This window comes from Rhodnius prolixus, unplaced genomic scaffold (assembly GCF_049639745.1).
Source record: "Rhodnius prolixus isolate KJV_2025 unplaced genomic scaffold, Rpr scaffold_4, whole genome shotgun sequence".
In the NCBI taxonomy this organism is placed as follows: Eukaryota; Metazoa; Arthropoda; class Insecta; order Hemiptera; family Reduviidae; genus Rhodnius; species Rhodnius prolixus.
The window spans coordinates 32,231,640-32,257,320 of NW_027411614.1; the positions used below are offsets into that span (position 1 = coordinate 32,231,640).

Sequence of the window (25,681 nt, forward strand, 5' to 3'; positions counted from 1 at the left end):
TCGAAACCTATTAGATCTGGGTGGTTGCAAAAAAATTACAGTTATAAAGGAGGATTTGCCCTATATTATAAAGAAAATTTGGGAATTTTATCTTTTATAGAAAAATAGAAAAAAATTGTCAAAGTTGGGTGTTTTTCAACGTTACACTTTTTCGTGCAGTTTTTGATGGTCAACCCTTATACAACTGTCCTACCGGACAGTTTTAATTTTCGAATCAAAGTAATTTATCTACACAAGTCCCCATTCAAATTAAAAAAAGAAAGCGTTATACCAGATTTTGAATAGAAATCTGGAGAGAATATAGATTCAGTTAAATTGTGTTTTAACCAAAATTTTTGTACAGACACCCTGATTTGTCACCAAACTAATCTCTAAAAATCACTTTATTAAATTCAAAAGACCTCAAAGCAATAAAAAAAAGAAATAATAAAATTAAAGAGGCGCTAAGAACCAGTAGTGGATGCAGAAAAATACAATAAAATAAAAATGAATAAATAAAATAAAGTTAAGTGATGAAATACAATATGAATTTTTTTATATCACTCAATCAAGTAATCTGATCATAATATTTACGATCCGAAATGGACTCCATTAGATAATTGCTTCAAAAGAAGTTGGTGCTCAGAAAAGTGATAAACAAAAATGACTGTCTCGTGTGTATTAAGCTAATAGTTCAACTTTAATTCAAGCTACCAATCTGTTAAGATCAAAATTATAATTAAGTTGATCCTTTGCAAAATTATATATTTTATGTCTATACATACTTCGACTCGTATTCTGTTAAAGTGAAAAGGATATTTAATCTGTATGACTAAGCTACAGTTACAAACTTATCAACGTAATGGGTACTTCAATAAAAAAGTTACACAAAGTGACGTAAAGTGTTTTTTATACTTTATTTGAGTACGCTGAACCTTGGTAATTTATCGATTGTAAAGTGTAAAACTTCTATGGACCGCTCTGAATAGGGGACACATTTAAGTAACAATGGAAAATTGTTTTTTTCAAGCTTTCTTAAAGAAAAATTAACTGTAGATTTATGAGTTTGAATTTTCTCTTTTTCTTCGTGAGTAAAGAAAGACAGAAATTCTATTAAAATGTCCGTTTTCAATACAATAATCTCTGACAAAAAACACACACAATAATTTTCATTTTCTAACCTACAGTAGAAAAACTAGATTCACGTGCATAAAAGGATTGTTTGTGGTACTAGGAGATAGCAAGTTTTATTCGGACATGTTGACAGTGTAAGACCAAAGAGAGGCTGTTATCCCTTCATTTTATTTTCTCGTTAAGATGTGAAACATAAGATGGTCTAGACGCGGCTTATTGTTACTGTTATTGTTTATAGTAACAGCTAGCTACAAGAGCCGAAGAGGGGTTTGGACAGCCCGGGGCCTTTTCCTTCCCAACAGTCGAATAATAAAGCAGTGATGACTGAATTGGACGAACAAACATTCTGCCTGGAAAAGTAATAGAATAATAAATTGGTTACGATATTCCATTTTCAAAGGACTGAAGAAGGTGAACTGAACTAATGGATACCGCATAGACCTTCGTAGGTTTTTGACCAGTCCCTCTGGAATCTGTTCTCTAATCTACATAGAGTTCAAAATGTTTATAGAAGCATATGTTTTCTTAGATTCTCAAACTTTATACATATTGATAATATCTTGTATCATCCACAATATTGATTTAAAAAATCTACAACAAATTAAATGAACTAATGAAAATACGTGTTGCTGATTTTTTTTTTTTTATTTCTGTCCAAACTCATTTCGATTCAAACATCATTACATGACAATAACCAAATAACTGTAATTTGAAAGCAGGTGTCCACGTAAATATTTATCCAGTTGACCACAATTTCGAATATTAATGTTGTTAGTTGGTAATCAATAATAACAAAGATTTGACAGGAAAAGAATAGTAAATTTGCTAAAAGTGAGAGAATGTGTAATGGCCATTTATATTGTTTAGATGCAACCATTAGTAATTTATTTCAATTACTTGGCCGACTCTCTAGCCCATTCTGGGCACCCATCTAAATGGAGAAATTATTTAGAACACTATTATTCATGGGGATGTGTATATTTCTAACTTTAATCTATCGCTACCACACTATTCTTTATGTTCCTGTTTCATTTTTTTTTTTTTAACTTTTCTTCTCCATTTACGTTGAATAGGAAGCAAATTAGTTTGGCGTCTATTTGGGTAAAAAAAATTACCTTTTTTTTCTGCAAACTTGTAAATGGCAGACAAAGGATAATTGGGTCATTTTATAAAATGGAATAGAACAAAAAAAAATGAAGGGGTGAGAGATTGAAAAAGTGAAGGCACCTTTACTCCACTGCTCGACCTTTACACCGAGAAATATTGGTACAAATTTTTATTAAAATATCATGAATGAAAAATCCTTTAAAAGTCAAATATTTCATATAAATAACAACATGATCAATAATCAGGCACTCCTGATATTTAAAAATTAGTAAAATATTTGATGTATTTTATAATACGATTAATAATACGTTTTCTATGCTATCAAATTAAATGCCACCAAATAGTTTGCATTCATGGGGGGAAATAATTTAGGAATTCATTCACAGATTTATATATATATAATATGTGTGTGTAATTTTTATCATTATTATCTTATTCCAACAAATTGCCTTTAAATATCGGAAGCAGATAACTTGTTCTAAAGAAGATGTGCCTCTGTTCTTATCGTTACGTTAAATGATCCCGCGACACTAGTGGTTGCAACGGTCTAGAAAGAAAAGATTGTTTAAAAGCTAAAGGAAGAACTCTGTAGCTTTCTGGTCAAAACAAAATTGGTAGAGAACGCGCTATGTTATCCTGGGACGAACGGTGCCTTGAAGAAAGCCGAGTGAAGCTATTTTTAAGAAGCTCTCTCTACCCTCAGAGGTAAAACTTTACTCTTATACCACATTTTTTTTGTGTATATTATGATAAAAATAAAAGTTTAAGGGAAATTCCAAATTTGAATCTATTTTAGAGCAAAAGTCTCATTTTATAGAATGAATTTTGGGCATTTTAACGACGATTTAGCACAAAATAATTTCAAGAAAATTAAGTGAATTGCGATAACAGAAATTAAGTGAGTGTTTCATGCCAGCTAAGATAAGATTAGAAAAGGGACGGGACCTTTGTTGTGCCTTCCCCTACCAGCTAATGTTGTGCCTTCCCCTACCAGCTAATGTTGTGCCTTCCCCTACCAGCTAAGTTTGTTTTTGTTTATTAAAGTAATATGAATTTTTAAACTGAAAAAAAAAAATTACAAGGAATTTATTTGGATGTAAACTAAAAATAACTGAGATTACTTGAAAAACTCGCAAACATTTTTTTCAATACTGTTGAAGAAAAATTTATAATATCACGAGAAATCCGAAGAGAGATGATTAAATTTGTTTCTTGCCTTTATTGAAAAATCATGAGAAATCTAACGAAAAATGAGAATACTGTAGAGAAATTGAAGGGTGCTTCTTTTGTAAAGAGAATTTTCTTTCCCTTACCTTAGTTATATTAAAGAAGCCCCCGGATAATATTAGCTGGTTCTACTCAATATAACTACAAAATTATTATTTACTTTATCATTTTACCTTTTTCCTTTATCAACACTGTTATTGGAAGTGTATTTCGTTGGTTAAAAGTCTTAGGATCAATTGCTGTACATTCAGCAAGATTTGAAATTATCCCTTTCAGCAGTAGATCTTAAGAGATTGGATCATGTCTGAATATGAATATACGTAAGAACTGACTTTTCAGCTCTCTAGCTAGCTAAAGAATCACAGTTCAAAATTCCAATTATGATAATCAATATTTCGAGAAAATAACTGGTGGTATCGTTGCGCAGATAATTTTAATTCTCCTGTAATTGTAGGAATTCTACCACTGTAATGTTGACCAGAGTTTGAAATGTTGGCAGAGTTTTGGGATTATTAAAAAAACAAAAAAAGGAGAGGTCATGGTGTCTACATTTTCTACTTTTTAATTTCATTGAACAGATGACAGTAAAGATCGCTGTAGTAACAAACAGTAAAATACAAAAAAGAAATTTTGAGTGAAAACAACTTACACATTTCTCAAGAGAATGACGAAACACGTTAAGCACATTTTTTGAATTTAGGGTCATTAGGTAGCAGTAAAATTATAGAAAGTGAAATTTCAGGAACCACGTTGTGTCCACAGGAAATGTTTAGAAGAAATCACTAAAAGTGTAATACCCTTCAGTAAGTTACTACTTATGGTTTCTGATCTCTAGAACATTAACCGCTGAGTAAAAGTCGGCTTGACGGTAGTTTCCAAACGCACATTTATAAATGTATGTTCTAATGTAATTGTAAACTCTGAAGAGAGATTAGTGATAGGTAAAAACAAAGATAAACTAATCACGTTTATACCCTTGCCATATTATTAAAAAAAAAGGAACAATAAACTTACTTAGCCATTTCCGAAAGTTGTAAACGACCATCCTTGTTAGCATCAAAAACTTGTAGCTAAAACAGAAACAATAAAAAAAAAATCTATTGTCTTCATCTCTGTGGTACTATAAATGAATCAAAATAAAATTGATCCATTTACTGAGATTGAACCTATACAACAATCGGCAAATAAAATGTTAATATTGTTTTATTGATTTAGAAATAAGTAAACAAAAGGAAGTAATTAATATTTGATGGCTATAATTTATTTGTAAATTTTATATTGCTTTATTTACTGCATACCTTTAGCAAACAATGTAATGGGTAATAAAAAATGCATTAACTGTGGGTGAATTTAGTTTTCTTCCTTTCAAATGAACTCAGTTGGGTTCTACTCCCTCAGAGGCCTTACAAGTTAAACGATTCAACAGTCCCTCTAAGGTTAAAAAATGCATATGCATCAACTAACGTCAGTTTTAATTAAGCGACTTTTTTAACTCGCATATTTCGATATTTTTTAAAAGTGTAAACTTCGTTGAGTGTTTTGACTGTCTCCCGTAAAAATTATGGCTCGAATAGTTCATGCATTTGTTAATTTTAGGTGGCTCAGGATCGGGACTAGATTTTCATGCGAGTGAGCCTCTGTAATTCGTTTTACTTTAGGGTAGCCATTAGGGCTGAGGATAGTTTAGGGTTCCCCTCTTTAATGACGAATAGAATATTTGTTAAATGTTACATATAGATAAACATACAAAGAGATAAACCCCAACTTGATACCTATATTCTGAATGACAATTAGGTTTTGGTAAGTCAATCTCTATGGCGCAGAAGATTGTCAATAAAGTAATATATAAATGTAATACGATCTGCAGACAATAAGATCAAGATCAGATACGAAAAGAAATGCGCCACATGCTTAGCCTTTTGGGAATTCGATGACTTTCGTTGCTAGTTCCCAGCCGAAGGTTTATCAGAAAGTACTTCTGGCGTCCAGTAGCCACCAATTACTTTTTTGCCTAAGGTTGCCTAAGAAATCTTTAAGGTAAGTTAAAGCTAATTCGCTCCGACCCATACAAAGGTAGATAACTCCCTTATTCTATGTAATACCTAGACAGCTAGAAATCCATATCTGTTTTTTCAAATATGGGTCAATCTTTTTCTACAGCAAAGATTAAACCACTAGAATTTCTGATTTTTCCAGTTAATTATAAAATTCTATGAAAATTGGAGATATAATAAAGAAGCCTGAATAAGGATGAGATGAAGATTCTTGTTTGTATTGTTATAACGACCAATTTGATTTTTATAAAGTTTCCAGTTTGAAGTTTAACCTAATGGCAGCGTATAAAGTCGTTTTATTTTTGATACTGCACAAATGCTATGACTGCTTCAGTTATTTTTACCTTAACAAATACCAAATAAAGTGTATATAATCTAGGTATTCCATTCAAAATATTGATTACCATTGTGTCGGTGTATTCGATTAATTTGTCTTCCGATACATCATTAATTTTTGCCTCTTTGAGCAGATCCCTCAGGAAGTTCTGTAAGAAGTTAAATGAAATAATAATTTAAAAATTATTGCATAAAACCTAAAATAAAATGCTTTCAACTAACTTTTAGCTCGTCTGCCTCAATGTAGCCACTGACATCCGTATCATATTCTCGCCAAATCTAAAAATTTAGTTTATACGTTGTTTACACAGTCAAAATACAATATAATTCACCAAAATTATATTAACTACAAATTACCTTCATAAATTCAACACTACTCTCCAACGGATTATCAAACCTGAATAGAAGCAAAAAATTTTCCTCCATGGGCAGCAATTGAGCTAACTGTACACAAAATTAGCAAATTAGTTAATAAACTTATTCATAGTTCTTAGTACATAATTTTAAAAATATAAAATGTCTTCAATCCAAATTAATAACTATCAAAGTACACAATAACAAACCCTTGATACAACCAGTATGTATTTATTTATTGTTATTATTACATTCTAATTGAAAAGTTAACCTAATTTCGAGCACTTTTTGGCGATCAACCCTTTACAACTGTAAGATTTTTGAAAATATGAGGACAGAAAGGCTTGAAAGGCGATATAATTAAGTCATCTTGAATTCTTGTTATCACAACAGGGAATCCCAGTTAAATGTGGCCGTCTCTTCCACATTTTCTTGTTCTGTAAGTTGATCGCGCTACTTTACTATAGCTCTAAAATCTTAAATAAAATGCAGTAAGACCTGCTGCTTTTCTACGTTAAGCATGAGATTTGTTTTCTCCTCTAAAATTTTTAAGTTTTGTTCGTGTTGTTTTAATCGATATATTACATAGAAGAAAATAACTTTGAAGACATATATACCCCAATGTTATTTTAAAAAGATGAATTACTACAAATAAAGCGATTTTTGTTGAAATGAATATCTCAATGTAATCCATTCCATGAATACCCTGCAGTGAAGCATCGGTTAGCGGATTTTATCGATGCACATTTTCTGAATGCGATTGAACTATTGTTCAACCATCATTTGAAATTATTAATACCTAACAGAATGGTTTCAGTGGTAGTAAAGCCTAAAAACGGGAAACGTGGTAAAGTGAGAGTATAGGATTTCCACCGATTACTATCACCCACTCCGACATTGCAGTATCCTTCCTTAGATTAAAGTGAAATTTCTTCCTTCCTCCACAGTTTCGCTAGTGTGATGTATATAGTATATATATCCCTTTTTCTTGACTTTTTACAAAGAGATTAAAAAAAAAACCCGTAGGCTCTGTGCCAGAAACTAATGTTAGAAGTGGTGAAACTTGGACCATTCAACTTGGAAATGTCTTTAACAAGGATTTTTTCTCATTCACACACTTACTTCACTACTAAAGGAAAATCTCCTCCATGAAAGTAAATCACAATTGAATTTAACTTCTTAAATTAAAGTTCTACATAATGAAATGAATTTTTATTTAATAATTTGGCTTAGCAAATTCACAATAAAAAAATGTTATTACTATTACTATCTAGTGGGATACAAGTTTTGATCCTGTCATATATTCAATGCTAATGCGTTTTATGATGCCAGAAGAAATATTTTTTCTTTTGCACATTTTCATGAAGAGAAAATCTCAAAAAATTAAATCTTACTAGATTATCAAACGAAATCTGACAACAGAAAATGGCGTTAAAAGTTTCAGTTTATAATATTCTTTTTAAATTGAAAATGACCACAATAATTTTCTTCTAACTTTGTATAATAAGCATACACAGATAGAGCCTAAACATGCATACTTAAAAACCAATCACTTTTATTAGGTATATGATTTTATAGGAATTTTTTTTTTTTTCTCAGGGACGTAAAAAAATCAGGCATCCTTTTAAAATATCACGCTAGAACACGCCTATCAGCCAGTAAATTGAAAGGTACGTCAATAATAGGATACCAGGTTTGAAGAACACCGTTTAAAAGGAAGTGCAATTTCATAAAGTAGATCACTGAGTCTTTTGGGTGTGGATAATGGATAATAATGGATAACGTTACTGTTCTTCTGTAACAGAGTTATAAATAGTTAGTTTTTGTTTTAATCATATTTTTGGAAAAATGATTTTTAGTCTATCTTTGGCAAGATAGAGAAGACAACAAAGCATGCTACGAGCAGTGGACTTCATATAAAGTGGCAGAAGGATAGCAAGAGAGTTTTTCCACATATAGAGAGATTGCATCAACGAGCATGTTTGCTCACTGCTTGAAAAGCAAAGTACTGGCAAGGTTGCTCAGTTTGGTATCGATAAAAATATCTTTAGTGAAATGCGTAAATTTTTTACGTAATGATAAAGATTTACAATGGACCTGTACATCAAAACTAGAATCTTTAATAGGTTTTTATAATTTTCATCAGATGATAGAAGCATTGTTCTGCTATCCCAATGGCTTAAGTCCAAAGAAAACAGTTTAGAATCTTTCTTAGTTCTAGAGTTTTCAGAAAAATAAAAACGCTTGTAACTTATAGAGGTTATTTAGTTGATAACAGGTGACGAAGTTTAGAACAATCGAAGCTAATGTTGAAGCTATTGCCCATCAGTAAAAACATTTAAATAAACAAGTTGAATTACCTCTCTAATGTCTATTTTGCCATCTTGATTATCATCGTAAGCTTCCATGAAACAAGCCTTCAGCTCTTCCAGCATTGCATCTGATACGGCCTAATCATCAAAATAATAAAAATGTTCTTTTAGAAATAACATATATTAAGGAATATAAATTGACACAAAATTTCTTTAGGTACCTCTGGACCAATATCTTGGGCATTAGCGCTGGACACAAACTCCCTGAGAAAGCCATCCAGTTCAGTTCCTTCAATGTAACCATTCCCTGAAATGTTAAATATGTAAAGCGCTTTATTTAAAAATGAAAATGTAAAATAAAATTGAATTGGATCTTTAAAAAAAAAACTAAATGTCGAGAATCTTGTGTCAGTTACGTGGAACTGGTGTAAATGGTTATACGTGACTTTTCACTGTAGAAAATTTTCACATTAATAAAAAAAACACGTTCGATGAAAAAGTCCTAAGGATTAAGGTAGGGCAAATTGTTCAGAACAACGCAGTCATTGATCTTCATAAGAATTGTAAATTACTCAGACAAAGTTAAAGAAAGTTTCTCTGCATTAGTTCTCCGGTTTGTTATTTTCTACTAACAAATTTAATAAAAACTGAATGTTGTTGTTTTTAAAAGACATGAAAGAAGATTCTAAATATAATCGAGAAGTTTATCATCAACTAAGAATTGTTCTAATCGTGACCAAAACCCGTCATTAAAAAGTGTAATGATATAGACTATGAAAAGTAACATTTTAGGAATATGAAATTAAAATAATTGTTCGAAACGAGAATGTGATCATAAATTCCCAAAAACGAAATTGCTCTATTAGATAAAACTCAAATGCAGAAGTGCATCCTGTATTTTATGTTGAGGGATGTAATTTTAATGTTAAGGTAATACTACTTGAATGTACATTATGATTAGTACTGACACAAATTGTTAGGGTATCCAAGCAAGCAGAACAAAAATGTAATAAGGCGGCGGCCTGTCTAGCCTGGAAATCTTCCCGTGGTACGCTAAGAGAACCCAAGTTATTTACGGAATAGCCACAGTTATGCAGCTATCAACGCTGGATGCACAAATAGAAGTTACAATGGTGGGTGAAAACCTCAGATCACAATTAGACGAAAACGTTCATTATTAGTCTCCTAAATAAGGTTTATTTACAACGGTATTATACCTACAAGTCAGAAGGACATTCGGACGATCTTCAGATCTTTTAAATAGTTACTGCAGTCGTACAGACTGAGTAAACACATACGTGGCGTGGTTTTATCAAGAAATAGCCCTGCAGATTTGACAGAAAGAAGCAAAAACGTACTTAGTAATTTTCGTATTGGCAATTAATCAGTAAGTAATTAGTTAATTTTAGTATTAGTAATATTACTCTTCTTCAAAAGCCGAACCCTGAGTCAAAGTAGCCCTTATCTTGGATATTAAGTTATGCTAAAATAAAAGATTTTTTTTTTAATCATTTATTTAGTTACAATCAACGCATTTTGCGTTATAAGCAACAATGATAACAATAAATAACAGAATAACAGAGTGGGGAAGTTACCCAGTGGTAACACTCCAAAAACATTTCTACTGACTCTCTTCATCAGAGAGGAGATCGCGAGGCCACCTGTCTTTTAAGACGTCTGGAAGTGTTGTCTGGAAATGTTCTTGAAGATAGATGTTGTACCAGTGGATTGTGATGTGAAAATAAAAGATTAAATACAAAATTTCTTAATTTAAAAAGATAAGTTTTAAAAAATTACAGGAACACTTAAGTTGTACTCAAGTATCAATCTGAATATATTATCATTAAAGATGAGCACATAATCGATAAAGTTTTTGAAGAAATAAAAAAATTGTTTTCTATTCATGTTAAGACGAGAAAATTATTTGAGTTTATTACGTGCTTTGATTACTTGGACATTTTAAATAGGAAAACAATTTAAATAATTATAGAAATGCTCAATTTTTCCCCAAGTATTCATATACAAAAACTAGTCCATTCTTCTATCTTAGATACTAGATAATTAAGTTTTATGTATGCATTAGTTTGAAGACCTACTGCTTTTACTAGAACTGACCTAGAAAGTTATTTCAAGAAGTATTTTGACAAAACAATAAAATTTATTTTCGACACAACAAGAGTAAGAAGTGAGATTAGGTTGTAAATAAAACAAGAAACCAGTCAGAAGAGTCGAACTATTTGTAAAATTCAAACTCTCTTAAACTAGAAGAAAAATTAAAAGTTTTGTACTAGGTCGAAATTATTTTCCTTGTGAAACATTAAATGCATGAAAAGAAATAGGGTTTTTTTTTTGAATGAGTAGTTCATGGTTTTTAATATATGAACAAAAAACTGCTGCAGTATGAGCTACTTTAAAGTTTTTGAAATTACCCTCCATATATATACTATTACATCCAATCCACAAATATAGAAAGAGAAGTGGGAGGGAGTAGGTCACTTAAAAAACTTATTCACTCTCAAAAAATTGCTGAAATAACAAGAAGCAGTTGTCGTTTTTTTTCGCTGAGTAATCTATTCAATACTTTACTGAATATATTGCAGCTGGGCCCTACCACTTTTTATTTAATCTTTGACCCAAAATTTTTTATTGAGACAAAATCACTAGTCAATAAAGTCCTGTAATCTTTTAAAGTATAATAATTCTCTTATATCTGTTTGAGCATTTTCTAAGAAAATTATTTGATTTTGAAGTTATTCAAAAAACTTAGTACTGAGACTAAGAAGAATTTTAAAAGAAAGCACAAAATCTCAGCTCTATCAATCACTTTGAAATCGACTTTTACAAAAAAAAATTGATCAAAATTTATGATGCAGAAAGAATACAAAGTTTTTTATGTAAACTTTAAAATCTCAGAGCTTTGCTATCCTCCGGACTTTAGTTTCTCGTTCTTGTCCTTCATCAGAGCTGAACAGAGCCTAAAAGGGATTTCTTTCAATAAAAACTGGATGCGCATTCCAGCTGAGTAGAGTTCAGATATAATCACTAAGGTCCAGCTCAAAATAAGCTTTTTTGGTAGCCATTCGTCAAAATAAATTCACTTTTTTTCGCTAGTAATAATTTCTTTGATCAAACTAAAATCACTCGGTCTTTCAACAAGGCTTTAGTTATGGATTTTTGAAAAAACGCTAGTCAAATGTGTAGAAGAATCAGATCTTCTGAGAACCACGCCAGCAACTTGCATGACATGTAATGGTAGTTGGATAAGATTTACCTAAAGACGAGTAGAAAGATTTCTGGTGCTGGTGCAAGGAATCGTTTTACACAGCTTTCGTCAGAAGGGCAGAATATAAAGATTAAAGACTCCTGTTCGAAGATTCAACTTGGTTATTTTTTTTTAACTCGTAAAACTAAGCGTGTACAAAAACCACAAACTTAAGTTAAAATGTTGCAAACTATGAAATTTATGATTGATTAACAGTATAAACTAAGAATGAGAATTAAGATAGAAAAATGCACACAATCTGTACAATATTACAGCCAACTTTGTAATAGCTTTCCTAAGTAACCATCATAATTGATAATTTTCGTATAACTTTTTGTTTAATTTAAGTGTTTAATTTATTAATTTTTTCATAATAGTGAGCGTAAATGTTTTTCGAACCTGGCATTCTGAAGCATAAGACTCGATTCTGTGGGTGCCTCTAGAATGTAGTACTATTTTTTTTAAACAAATTTTTTAGTGTTTCGTCCTAAACTTCTACAATTTACTCTCAGTAACTAAAATTGATTTTGTAGAGAGGGCAGCAACGATAAGCACCTTCTCGTCCAGTCAATTAAAAATTAGGGTAGAGGCATTGAGGCACTTTCAATTAATTAATACATTCAACAAAAATAGAAAAGTCCAATTTGGAATAAAGTTTTCTAATGAAGTTCAAAATTAACCAAGTTCATAGCAGATAAATCTGTTGACTGGAACGAATTCATTACACAAAGCACAACTCCATTATTGTGGACATTATTTACCAGTGCTTGTATTGATTTCACTGTATTCCTCAAAGTTTTACTCTTATCTAAGTATTAGTTATCTTCAAATATTTCGCCAGAGACGTTATGGGAAAATGGTGATATAACTTTAGGAAAATTGAAGCATTTATAAATGGAATTTTCACAGATAAAAGTATTGTATTTTTGTGAGTGTAAAGTGGTGTAAGCTGTGGAATAAGCTACTTTAATGTAACTGAATACGCCCATTTTATTTTTTGTTTGCCTTCTTTTTTTTCATCTTCTTAATGCATATGCCGGCAATCATTTTCTTTCCACTTTTAATATTTTTCCTACTTAAAAAAAACTCAAAGGATTATTATTTCAATGTACATACAGTTTTTCCTTTCTTAAACGTGGTTCTTTTTGGCACATTAATTAATTTTCTTTTAATAAATAGAATTTATTAATTATTCGGATCTCAGTTAATTGCCAGTAAGTTTAATTGCTTCAAATGTGATTTTTATTGTTTGCTAACTGGGAAAAAGTAGGAAGAAAATTAGCTGTATGATAGTAAAACTACTATTTGGAGTAAACTAGCAATTAGTACACAACTAACTTTACACCAACTTACTTGCACGTAAAATGAACAAATTTCACCTAACCTCTTTCAATTCAGAATTGTGGCTATACTACATTTAATCCGAGGCCTTATTTCTGAAACTCTTTTTCCTACATTTTTACCGCAACTTCACGTAGTAAATAGCCTTATAGTACATTAGAAATATTCTGAATTTTTGTTTGTAATAGTTTAAAATTTTTAATGTCAATCATCGATTGTTTGCCTCACACCATGTTTCGATCATTACTGCATATAAATAAGCCAACAGTTAATAATTACGTGTTCAACTTCACTTTAAAATACGTAGTCGGTGTGTTGGCGGTATTAGTTGTTACAGCAAGAATAGTAATGTATAGTTTAAGAGTATTTTTAAGTACTTTAGAGAGAATATATGAGAGTAGAAAGTTAAATTGAGTCAGGGTGTCTTCTTTTCTTCGATTCAGCATTTATGCCGACAGCTAACTTTTTTTCTATTTTCAGAAAAACTTTGAAGCAGGTGGCGTGTTTCTATGCTTCCTGCATCTTTCAATCTTTCTGTCATTTCATTGCTTCTACCCACTAATCTGACATCGTGGAATCTTCCTTAACACCGTCCTTACCACTGCTGTTGGCCTGAGCCTACTCCATTGTCATCGCTGCTCAGTAGCGTTATTGTATTCCTAAAACGCTTCTATTCTGTTATTGCTTTGCTCCATAGTATTAAATTAATTCTATATTTGTATTTGGGCTTCAAACAGTATGCACTATAATTGTGATGGCTCCCTCAGGCTTAAGGAAAAATTTTTATTCTGTATTGTATATTTATCTTAAATTAATTTCTTCCACTTCATTCTCGTACAATACAAAGTTGTCCACTTCATTCTCGTACAATACAAAGTTGTTCCAAATTCTCAAGTACTTTACTACCAGTTAACACAAAAAGACCAGGGTCCAATTCTCTTTTGCACTTTTTTGTTTTTTATATCAAAAATTATCAAATAATGTTAGGATAATTGCGATAATTCACTTGAAAAGTTGTTATCTTAGATTGTAGGAGTTTTTTTTAAGTAAAATCACTTCCTTTTAAGCTTAGAAATGTTTTCAGTAAAGTGAGGAAGATACAGAATGTAAAATGTTGTTAACTGCAGAAATAACTTAGTTGAAAAAAGTAATTTAATAACTGCCGATGTCTAAAAAGTATTAAATTCGAATTTTAGAATATTATAATCGATGTACAAGCGGTGTGAGCTTTTTGGCTAGGCTGCGTTCAAAAAATTCATTTTTGAACCACACACAGGATATAAATTTAATTTTGAATAAATTTGTGAACCGTGTAGTCTGCATCAACTTATTAATTAAACTTTGTATTGGTGTACCCCTTTTTCTCTATATACTTGTAAGTTTAGTTACATAAATATTTGTAAATAAAATTGTAAATAATAAATATTGTGAATCTACTAGAAAAGAATATATTTTTACGTTTCTCTTCAAAGTCAGCTGATTCCTGGTAACATTCTATTAAATTTTATTTATTTACATTCTCAAGAGCAATTTAACCATTTTCTAAACGTAAAAGCAACATAAATTGCGTTATTAAATGAAAACGGTCGATTGATTGCTGTCAAGTTATATTTCTTTTTTGTATTCCATTGAAGACTTAATGGTTATTTATTTGTAATTGATATAATAACATCAATTTTTCTTTTAGTTTCTTTGTTTTTATCTTTCTTAGACAAAGTTTCGAATATTATTATTATTATTATTCTCTGATCCAACTTGTATACATATCTATGTCACTAAAAACAGTCAATTTTTTTATTAATCACTTTATGTCCAAATTATTTTAATGCTTTCTGGTTTGTAGATATATTTTTATGCATCAATGGATTTATAAAGCACATGTTATTCCATTAACTTTATTACCATCTTTTACTAGGTATTACCAGTGAAAATTCCAAATTGGAAATCTATCCGACTACAATATTTCCTTCTTTTAAAACAAACGAAATAAATAAAAGAAGTGAAAAAATAAAGTAGCGCCAATTTCTTAGGAAAGACGTTAACGTGCAGGGGAAGAACGTCTTTGCTAAGTATCTTACCCTTAGAAATAAAAACTTTCCAGTATGAAACGAGTGACAAACTGAACTCCTCACACTTACAAAGCTACGCTCACACCAATACTCTAAATCTGCCCCTTATTTGAGACCAAAACCCTCTATATGAAACTGTAAACTGCTTTAAATGTAGCCATCGATGAACTTCTATTAACTCTGGTTTACTTTTAAAAAAAATGAAAGATCAAAAATCCTGTCTACTGATTTCTATGGAAAATTTGGCGATAAATTGCTTCGATCCAATCCGTAGAGGGCTAAACAGAAATATCGTTCGATAGGATTCCGAATACGCTTTGTTTTAATTAGTAACGTAGATAAACATCCAAGCACTATTTTAATATACGTTCTACACCAATCCATTGGAAAAGTCAAATCCTTGCAAACTTTTTAAATCAAATAAATGAAATCACTTATTCACGTTTTCAATAATATTTCTGAGGTTTTTTTCCCACATTAGAAACAAATGTAATGTATATACAATGGAGTCTCGGTTATCCGTCACCCTTTTATCCGTCTATTCCAATTAACCGTCTCACTGTCCTCAGTATTTAAAAATTAAAAAAAAAAAACAAAAAATTATTTTAAAAAGAAAACTTGTGTCCATCATTCGACAGTTTGTGGGTTTTTTCCTAAAAAGATCAACCAGAAACAAAACCGCCCACAAAACCGATTAGATGTCGCAGACATTGTATTCATTAATTTTAATACACAATAGAATGAATTGAATAATGAAAGATACCTGACCTTTAAGGCTTAAGCGTATAAACGTATAAAATATGTATACCAGTTAATACTAAGTTTTATACACGTTAAACAAAAGAATCTGGAAATTTTCCTGTTTTTTTCCATTATCCGTCTATTCGACTATCCGTCACGTGTCCGGTCCCGGTCATGACGGATAACCAAGACTCCACTGTACATATGTAATGGGATAAATACTTAGTAAAATGAGAGCACATTTCTGTGATATTTTGCCTACAGTGAATCAATGTTAGCACAATATATGTAATACATCATTGAAACCCATGAATATTATAAAAGATTCCTGATAAAAGAAAAAGACAATCTGACCTTCATTAATTTTTTACATTTATTATTAAAGAATAATAAAAGCGAAACAACTCCTAACGTTCAATATTTGTTTAAAATTTATAATGAAATGTTCACATGATTCAACATTGGCAACGTTTTTAAGGGGTTCTTAATTAGGTATGGACACGCGTTTATTGTGGTGTAATTTTCCATAACATATAAAACGGAAGGCGATGGATGGTAGGAAATTGAATTATACTATACACGCAATACGCCCCTGCTTTGCGGTCTGATATAAAAGTGTTAATTTTTTGCTTCTGTTTAACTTGTGAGACAAGTAACTGAGGGAAGATTACTTAGAAGCTCAATATTAATGTATACGACTATCTACGAGGTGTGGCTATTAAATAACGAGACTGATGATGCTAGAGAAGAACTATGCATGCGTCTAATCCTAACGACCGACAGCTGTAAAGCCTTCCTTTCGATTGCAGCGTGTTTCACGTGTTTCTAGAGAAATCTGTCTGACCGGAACCGTCGTCTGTGTAAGAGATGTTAGTTTCGTTTTGCCGAAAAAATGATACTTCATATACAACGAATTATGGCACAGTGGATAATGTCTTCAATCTTGTCAATATAGTACAGTGGAAACTTAAAATCGATAAGCAGAAAAAAGTCTATCTTTTTTTTGTGGATTTTAAGTCAGCTTTTGACTTGGTGCCAAGAAACTTGTTGTTTTATAAATTATCGATGTTAGGCTTGCCCAATAAGTTTATTAATATTATCAGAAGGTTGTATGAAGGCAATCGGGTGGCAGTCTGGGGTAGAGATAATATCTCCGAGTTTTTTCCCTCATCGTCAGGGGTAAAACAAGGATGTCTACTTTCTCCGACCCTTTTCTCTATTTATCTTAATGATTTGTGTCAGGAAATCGGAGGTGGCATACATTTTGGCAATATAAATGTTCCCGTGCTGAAATATGCCGATGATATTGTGCTGCTGGCTGATGACCCTGTAGTATTACAGAATATGATCAACGCACTAAACAACTACTGCAAAATGTGGGGTTTGGTAGTCAACCTGGACAAATCCAAAATAATGATTTGTAGGGGGAGGGGAGGTAGACATTCCAAGTTGGAAAAGTGGAATTATGAGGGGGTGGATATTGAAATTGTTGGTAACTATAAGTATCTGGGTGTCAACTTAACACCATCCCTGACGTTTGATCTGCATTTAAAAGAAAAATTGAGTGCGGCGAAATTTGCGATCAATTGCTACTGGAATAAGTTGTTTAATAACCCAAAAATCTCCTTCCAGCCAAAATTAAAAGTGTTTTACGCGACGGCGCGCACAGTAATGTGCTATGCTGCTCAGATTTGGGGATATAAACGATATGACACGTTGGAGAAGTTGCAGAGGTTTTTTATAAAAAAGTTATTCAGACTACCTGGTAATACATCAAATTATATCATTAACTTAGAGTCAGGATTACATACAATGTTTACTTTCACGCTGAAATTACATCTGAAATATATTTTGAAAGTTCTCAAACTCCCGGACCACAGACTACCCAAAATAATAGCCAAACAAGTAATTGCCAATAAAGTTCTATGGTGGGAAGAATGTGTAAAAATAGGCTCCCAGTTGCAGACACCATACTCCCAAATGGAAAAGTTGCTAACTGGGGAAACCTCGTTGGATACTTTTATTTCGGTAGTGCAACAACAAGAGAAAGAGAACAAGGTGTCGCGTGCTAGAATGGGACAATTTCATAGTCTGTATCCCAGACTGCTATACGAGGTAGATTATGTCCGTAACAGGACATTTTCTGAGGCACAACTTCTCATGCAGGCCAGATCTGAATCGCTGTACCTTAACTACAGGCCTTTTAGTACAGAGTCTGGGCAAGAGTGTACCCTGTGCAATTTATATGAGATGGAAGACATTTTCCACTTTATTGGGATATGCCCCATCCTGGCCCCTTATAGATTGCAATATCTGGGAGGAAAAAAGTTAACACAGGAAGACGTCATTCTTTTTCTTAATGGGAAAAATTGGGACAACTTGTATAGATATTTAAAGGCAGCTTTACTGTATAGAAGACTAATTATGGAGGAATTTCAATGAATGGTTAATTTATTTTTTGGTTAATTTCATAAATTATTTTGCTGTAACTTAGTACCGAGGATGAATTATTTTGTTGTTTTTGTTGTAGCAACTCGGCAGACGGATTTTTATCCATGCTGAAAAGTGTTATTTCTTTTTATTTTTTTCACTTTTGTTTTAATCTGTGTATCATTTAATGTAAATAAAACACTATTTTTTTTTTTTTTTTGCGCATCAACAGCTGAGGTTATTGGCGCCCGGAGCTTTTTCCAGTGCACTGCCGGCCTCCGGACAGTGTTCTCTCGTTACAGACAACACTGTCCATCACCGGACAGTGAGCTGTAAGAAGCTCCTAGGAAGAGAAAATCTCAGGGTCAGCTGCTGGATTCGAACCCGGGACCTCCGCGTGGGAATCCAGTATGCTAACCGCATAGCTAATCCCTTCCCTAATAAAACACTATTATTATTATTATTATTATTATACAACGAATTCCCGTGAAATTTCACATGAAACTTGGTAAAACCGCTACTGAAACTTATCTTTTATTCAAAGTTTATGGCGATGAATATTAATCACGTGCGCGAGTTTTTGAGTGGTTTCCAAGATAGCCGAGAAGACGTCGGAGATGATGACCCTTCCACGTCCAAAAGGGATGAAAATATCGGTTATAATTAATCAACATTACTACCGCGAGGTGCTTGCTCAACTCCGGGAAAGAGTAAGGAAAAAAACGACCCGATTTGTGGAAGAACAAGTCATGGGTTCTCCTTCAAGACAACGCGCCGGCCCACACTGCATTGTCTGTCAAGACTTTTCTAGCCAAGTACAACTTCCTAGTTTCAGGCCATCCGCCTTATTCGCCTGTCTTGACCCCATGTGACTTTTATCTGTTCTCCAAAGTCAAATCTGCATTAAAAGGAATACGATTTCAGTCGGTTGATGCTGTGAAAGTAAAAGCGGCACGCGTCATGCAGGAGCTGACAGAAAAAGACTTCCAGCGCTGTTTTGATTGAAGGTGATTATAACTAAATATGTGTAAATTTAAAATAAAATGTTTTACAGCAAATAGTCTTCTTATTTAATAGCCTCACCTCGTATTTACGTTATAAAAAAAAAAACTTAACTAACATTATGTAAACTTTTTAGAGCTATTTGTTGTTAGAAGTTAACTATCTCTAAAGAAAAAGGTTCGAAATAAAAGTGTTCAATAAAGCACTTAATTTCTGTTTGCAGTAGGTTTTATTTTGCATTGGTCATAGCCTTTTAATTTATAAACAAAAAAAAATGTAGTTATTCTTGCATTTCAGTAATTATTTACTCGGTTTGTACTGTTGTTGTATTTCTTTAGGATAGCTACAAATGGTTATCGTACCCACTGACGATTACAAATAAGAGGCGGACATTCAAACATAATATATCATATTTTTTTTTTTAAAGATGGCACTATTCGGTACTGCAGTCTACTCCAATCTCAAATTCGACCTCATTTGAAAACAAAGATGTTGGGGGAAAAAAAAGTGCATATGATATAAAAAGTTCACGTGCATGACATCACTTTTGGGACCTGCTCTTTCAACTCTGTCAGAGCTGAAATATTAAATAGCGATACGTGTTTGTGCAAGTAGCACGATCTCCTGCTACTGATCTTCTTTTGAAAGAAAAATGAAATATTCATTGACTAACTATTCATTGCTCGTAGCATTTCTATTTATTTTTTTCCAAATCAAATTGTTATTAAAACGTAAGAACAATGTAAGTTATGATTCTTTCATCTTAAAAGAACAGTTTATTTATTTATTCTTTCACTAAATGAGGAACGAAAGATTGGTTTTCGATTTACCATTTTTGTGCATTTGTTTTTTAGTTTATAAACTGGTGTATGACCGTTCCTTTTCTGGACAACAAAAACTAAAACAAGGAATTCAAATTTGATAATTCGTTTAGATCACAGAACCAGACAATAAGATTTTCGACACAATTGTTCAACCTCCAACTTGATTTTTGTTTAGCTTGGGAGATACACTACCAAAGATAAAACCACCCTGTTTTAATAAATTAAATTGTAATTTGTAAAAGTCGTTTGATAGTTTCATATTAGATTTATTTCAACTAACGAGGAGTCCATATCTATTTAGGCGAGAACGAGTGGCTCTGCTTGGCTGAGGAAGTGACACTGCTATCATTGTCAGAGTGCAGCAGGAAAGAGGTTCAGAGAATTGAAACACTTAAGGCATTTCGGGCTATAAGGAGGCGCCTGAAAGGCAAAACCCAGGCCCTTTTGGTTACGTATAAATTTAAGATTTAGAATTGTGTCAAGGGGATGACGAAGAAATTATAGTTGTCAACTGTATGCCAAGAAATCAATAATTAATAATAATTTGTTACATCACCAACATAATCTTGAGATTCAATCATGAAACTATCATATTCATTCATTTTAAAGTTCTTTTGTTAACTTTGTAATTAGTGAATTGGTTAACTCTTAAAAAAAGGAATTTCTGAGGGCTTAAAGAGTATTCTGTGATAAACAACCTTACCTTCTTACCTCTAAATGATACAATGAGATACGGGTTGCTATAATGTACTAATTAAATGTGGTTTTACAAAGAGCTTTTCATTTTCAGGAACTGTGAGAAACATTTGTGTGGGCAAATGCTAATTAAATAATCCTTCAACAATTTTGGTTTTATGGTTATAAATGGTGAATGTGGTGGGCGTAAATTTTAATACTTGAGTTATTTAATTCTACCATCCGAATGAACAAAAGTATGCACAAGACTCCTATGTAAAGAGTCACGAATAATACAACCTAAACAGAATTGTTGTGTTCAGTATTTAAAAAAATAAAATTATTATACGTACTACAAAAAACAGACTGCAAAAAAAAATAATAATAATTAAAAACCCTTATTATAAAAAGGGAGAATCAAAGTAGCAAACATGGAAGTACGCAAAATAAAAATAAAGACGTTGAAATTTTGATCAGTTAACTGAAAAATAATGTGTTAAACTTTTTGTTTCACCAATCTCATTTAATGTTGCCTTGTGGTCCACTGGCTGCTCTAATCCGGTGATTTGTTTTAATAAAACATTTGTGCATTTCACTCGTTCCCAACTCATTTTTCACGTTTATAGTTTCAATAAATAAGATTCAACTGAATTTATATTTCACTTTCATTGAATTTCAAAATATTAATTAGCAATTAAAGAGTTCTTCATTTGTGGCTACTTTTACACAGAATAATTTTTTACTTAATTGTAGTTTTGTAAAGCCCAATAAAATAATATGAAAGAACATAAAATGACCATTAAAAATACAATAAAATTTACTACAAATGGTGACAAACATTATTGAATTTCAAACAGAAAGCTGTAACGTGCTCTCAGAAAACCATTAATCATCGAATGAAATAAAGTAATAGTATTAAAAAAAAAATGAAAAAGGATAAAATCAAAGTAATAATTCAACCTACATTGAATCCATTCACTAGACCTGTCGAAGTTCTAATACGAGTACATTCATTAATTACTTTTATTTACTGATTTTTTTCTGCTCAATGGTGTATAGGTTATTAACTTAATATGGCATATACTGAAAAGCGAGGATATTCAAAAGAAATGTAGAAGGTTTGATGGGTATGAAGGCCCCAGCTGGCAGAACCTTTCTCCCAGGCAGAATGAAGGTTATGTTAGTCTTACTATGCATAGGGATTGGCCAATTGTTATCTAAGAAATGTGGCGCAGGAGTAAGAACTCCACACTACCTCCGAGAGGGTATGTTCGTAATCTTTGGCACCTTCAAATCGGTTCCGAACTGGGGGATCTGCTTTGGCGTTATGGAGTAATTGTGCAAAGCCACTCATGGCCAAAGTACAACTTACCTCCTTGTGGAGGACCTACTTTTAAGATTGAATTAGCTTCAGGTATTGTAGTTGCCTTTATTTACTCTTTACTATGTTTTATATAAACATATCATAAAACTGGGAAATACATCCTTTAAACGCGAAATTGATAAGGCTTTTCTTAAAAGCTAGAATAAAAAAAGTAAAGTAATGCCTATTTCTTCAGGCGGACTTTACGTCCAACTACCAATTAGGTATCGTGAACGGAGGCGAGTAGCAAACATACTTTACTATAAAGTTCTCATTTTAAACATTAAATAAAATCCATGGCCTAGACCGGGAATCGAACCCAGTATTGTGATACAAATTAGCTTTACAGGTCTCGCCTCTAACCGCTCAGCTACCGTGGCACCCAAAAGCAAGTATAATAATCGTTCTTTAGGGCGCCACAATGGTTCGATTCTTGTATTTCATTTAAAATGAGTTAAATTAGAAATTAAAGTCCACGAGACTATTACGATAGGCATGACCTCCACTAGACAGGAGGTTAGTGTAAAAAGGTTTGAGGTTTACAAATATTACTCTATTCTATTTTTGTTATTTGCACGTCCCTTACCTGCACCTAAATTAGCATCCTCAGTGTTATAGGGCCAAATAAATCTAATGCAAATACAATTCAAACTCTGAAAGATCAAAATCAATTAAGTGTACACTCATAACATTGATTCTCAAACATTCAAACAATCCACAAATCATCAGCTTATCTTCTCACGAAGAACTTCCTGAAATGAATTATCCATCAACTTTCAGTTAAAGAAAAAGACACATTAGTATACATACCATCTTTGTCATAATGTCCCCAAACTTCCATGAACTGATGAGCGGAAAGTTTCTTTAGTTCTCTAGATTCTGGATCACGAAATTGTCGCATAAAATTGGTAGCTTTGTCCAGATTCAACCTCTTGGCCGCTTTGGCCTCCTCCGACCAAGAGTCCATAGACATGGCGGCCTCCGGTGACGGTGGTGTTGTAATAGACTGGCGGAGAGAGGGCGGCAAACGAGGCGCTTTGAGGCCTGGAAAAACAATGAATAATCATTTTAAAATGTTTTCTTAATTTAGATAATTAATTAGAGTAATTTTCAGATCTGCTTCTGTAGAATATAAATGTACATAAAAATATTTCTTTCTGAATTATAGATCTGAATTTCTCACATTTGTTTCATGAGATTTATTTTATTATTTATTTGATTTTATTTCTTTCTTTTTATTTTTATTATTATTTTTTAAATTTACAGATCAATAAAGGAATTAAATTAAAACAATAAAATAAAATTGCCTGACAAAAACATGATTCAGTACGAAAATAACTTATTTAAAATAAATTATTACGGAAGTTTGACAAGCGATTAAGGAAAGGACAGATCTCCTAATAACTTTACTCTTCAACTATTCACAACAAGTCTCTTCCTTCAAAGTTATTGGACATCTTTGTTTTTTGTAACTGGTAAATTTGCTGTATAAATTTGGAAGTATATTTATTTATTTAAACTTTTATTATTTATTTTATAAGGGAATGAAGCAATTATTATTTTTTTTTTTTTATCTAGTTCTTACTGGGAGAAGTCAAAATTCGCATGTCCATTATTCAGTCTGAAGTGATGAGTGTGGGGAATATAGACTATTTTCGATTAACTGAAGAGCCAAAACTAGGCGGATGCGTTTTAGGTGAGAATTATTGAGTTTGGATGTCGCAGAACCCAACTTAAATGCATGAGGCATAGTTCCACAAGCGCCGTTGATTTGGACACTGTTACGCCATTGGTCTATCTCATCAAATATCCATTACGTTATTTATTTTTTAAATATTTATTATATATTCCGAACTTGCGGATTTTTAAATAGTTGGCTATTTAGTAGTAAATTGCATCTAAGAATATTGAATAAATAGAATAGAATAAAATAAATCTTTATCATAATATAAATATGTACAACAAGAAATAAATATACGAAGTGACAATGTACAAAACATTGTAACCTTCATAACAAGTGCTACTAGAATATTGAATAAATATATTTGCAGCTTTGCTGAATTATGCATTATCATTTACTACTAAATAAATAATTAACACAATTCTTATAGAACTGTTTGATAACATATGTACATAATATGAATTATAACAGCAAACATAGAGTAGGTATTATGTTTGAAAGAGATTTTACATTGATGTTATTTTATAAACATATTTTGAATTATACAAGTAACACAGACAGTGCAATTCGTTCACGCCAAAACGATTAATTATTTCTATCCTTGTTCCATATGGTTCTTAATATCTGAAAAGTATAGGTACACCAACCAAGTAATGCCCTATAACCCGGACAACAACTGAAATGGCTCCAGTCCACATGAAACAAAATTTCTGTTTAGTGACATCTCTGATAGTTAAGGCGATCTAAACGGTTCCAAGAAAACATTCAAGGTTGGTATCAGTTTCCCGAGCTACCTGACGAAGATGCTAACATCTAACAAGGTCGCCCACGTGTAACTGTTGGCACTTTTACAGATCATAGCATTGCTGATCATTGAGTTATCTTATAGACCATTCAACTTGATTCTGTCACTTTGGTGTACCATTTGTTGGTGAGAAGAGCGTTTAGGATAAGGAATTTATCAAACAGAAATAATCTTATAATTTCCAAGGTACGGAAGTAGCACGTTACTGGTTGACTTTAATCCCTTGTTTTTTGTTTACAAGATGATTTCCAGAACATTGATAGAGGAGAATACATTCACTCTAGTGGAATGAAGAAGACCGGGCTGTGTTTACTCTATACCCGCACTTCCTTGGGCTTTCTTGAAGAACTGGAATTGAATTAACATTCTAGATATTTTGGGGGGAAGGAGTCTTTAGAATATCTCGAAAGGGCATTGGAAGCAAAGGGTTCGTTGCCACAACTGGTGAGCTCTACCTGCCGGCTCTTCCTAAAGTTATGATCACAGGGAGATTAGCTTCGTCGTCTAGAGTATTGTAGCGTGAAACTCAATAGTTGTATGTTGGTTCGGTCCACAGAAAGAAAGCTCTGGGATCAGGTTAGATGATTAGCCAACTACCAGCTGATTTCCAATCCATGCAGAAATCTCTTTGATTTCTTCTCCAAGTACGTCAAAGCTCCCACAGTATTTGCATAACCTTTTTAACATCCTAGAAGTAGATTTGTGCAGTAAAGAAGAAAACAAAATTGGAGCTTGGATCAAATATCTGACCCCCCATGAAATCAAAACTTTATAGGAATGCAATTGGAGCTCTATTTGTTGAGAGCCGGAAAATCAAAGCTTTTGGGTCAAGTATTTTATTGATTATAATTAGTAACTACCAACTGTTAATTTTAATGTCTGTCTAATGTATTTCCACTTTTACGTTAAAAACTGCTAACAGCTTAACCGTTCCTAATTAGATTGGTCTATTGAGAAATGCTGCCTCTTGATGGTTCAAATCTAT

At 32.2% G+C, this 25,681-nt stretch overlaps 1 protein-coding gene and 1 long non-coding RNA gene across 5 annotated transcripts in view; one reads left to right on the forward strand and one right to left on the reverse strand.

The window, feature by feature from the left end:
* Cbp53E (Calbindin 53E) overlaps positions 1-25,681 on the reverse strand; it is a 62,326-nt gene that overhangs the window by 19,923 nt on the left and 16,722 nt on the right. For all 4 annotated transcript variants that reach the window (XM_074132253.1, XM_074132254.1, XM_074132251.1 and 1 more), the window contains exons 2-8: positions 23,021-23,254; positions 8,725-8,810; positions 8,552-8,641; positions 6,195-6,281; positions 6,060-6,116; positions 5,906-5,986; positions 4,462-4,517 (exon numbers count right to left, since the gene is read on the reverse strand). In XM_074132253.1, coding sequence (XP_073988354.1) covers positions 4,462-4,517; positions 5,906-5,986; positions 6,060-6,116; positions 6,195-6,281; positions 8,552-8,641; positions 8,725-8,810; positions 23,021-23,183 — 620 coding nt within the window. In that variant the 5' untranslated portion in view covers positions 23,184-23,254. The remainder of the gene's footprint in view (positions 1-4,461; positions 4,518-5,905; positions 5,987-6,059; positions 6,117-6,194; positions 6,282-8,551; positions 8,642-8,724; positions 8,811-23,020; positions 23,255-25,681) is intronic.
* LOC141456340 (uncharacterized) lies at positions 22,028-24,444 on the forward strand. Its single transcript, XR_012459732.1, has 3 exons — positions 22,028-22,261; positions 23,477-23,685; positions 23,789-24,444. It is a non-coding gene; the product is annotated as an uncharacterized lncRNA (long non-coding RNA).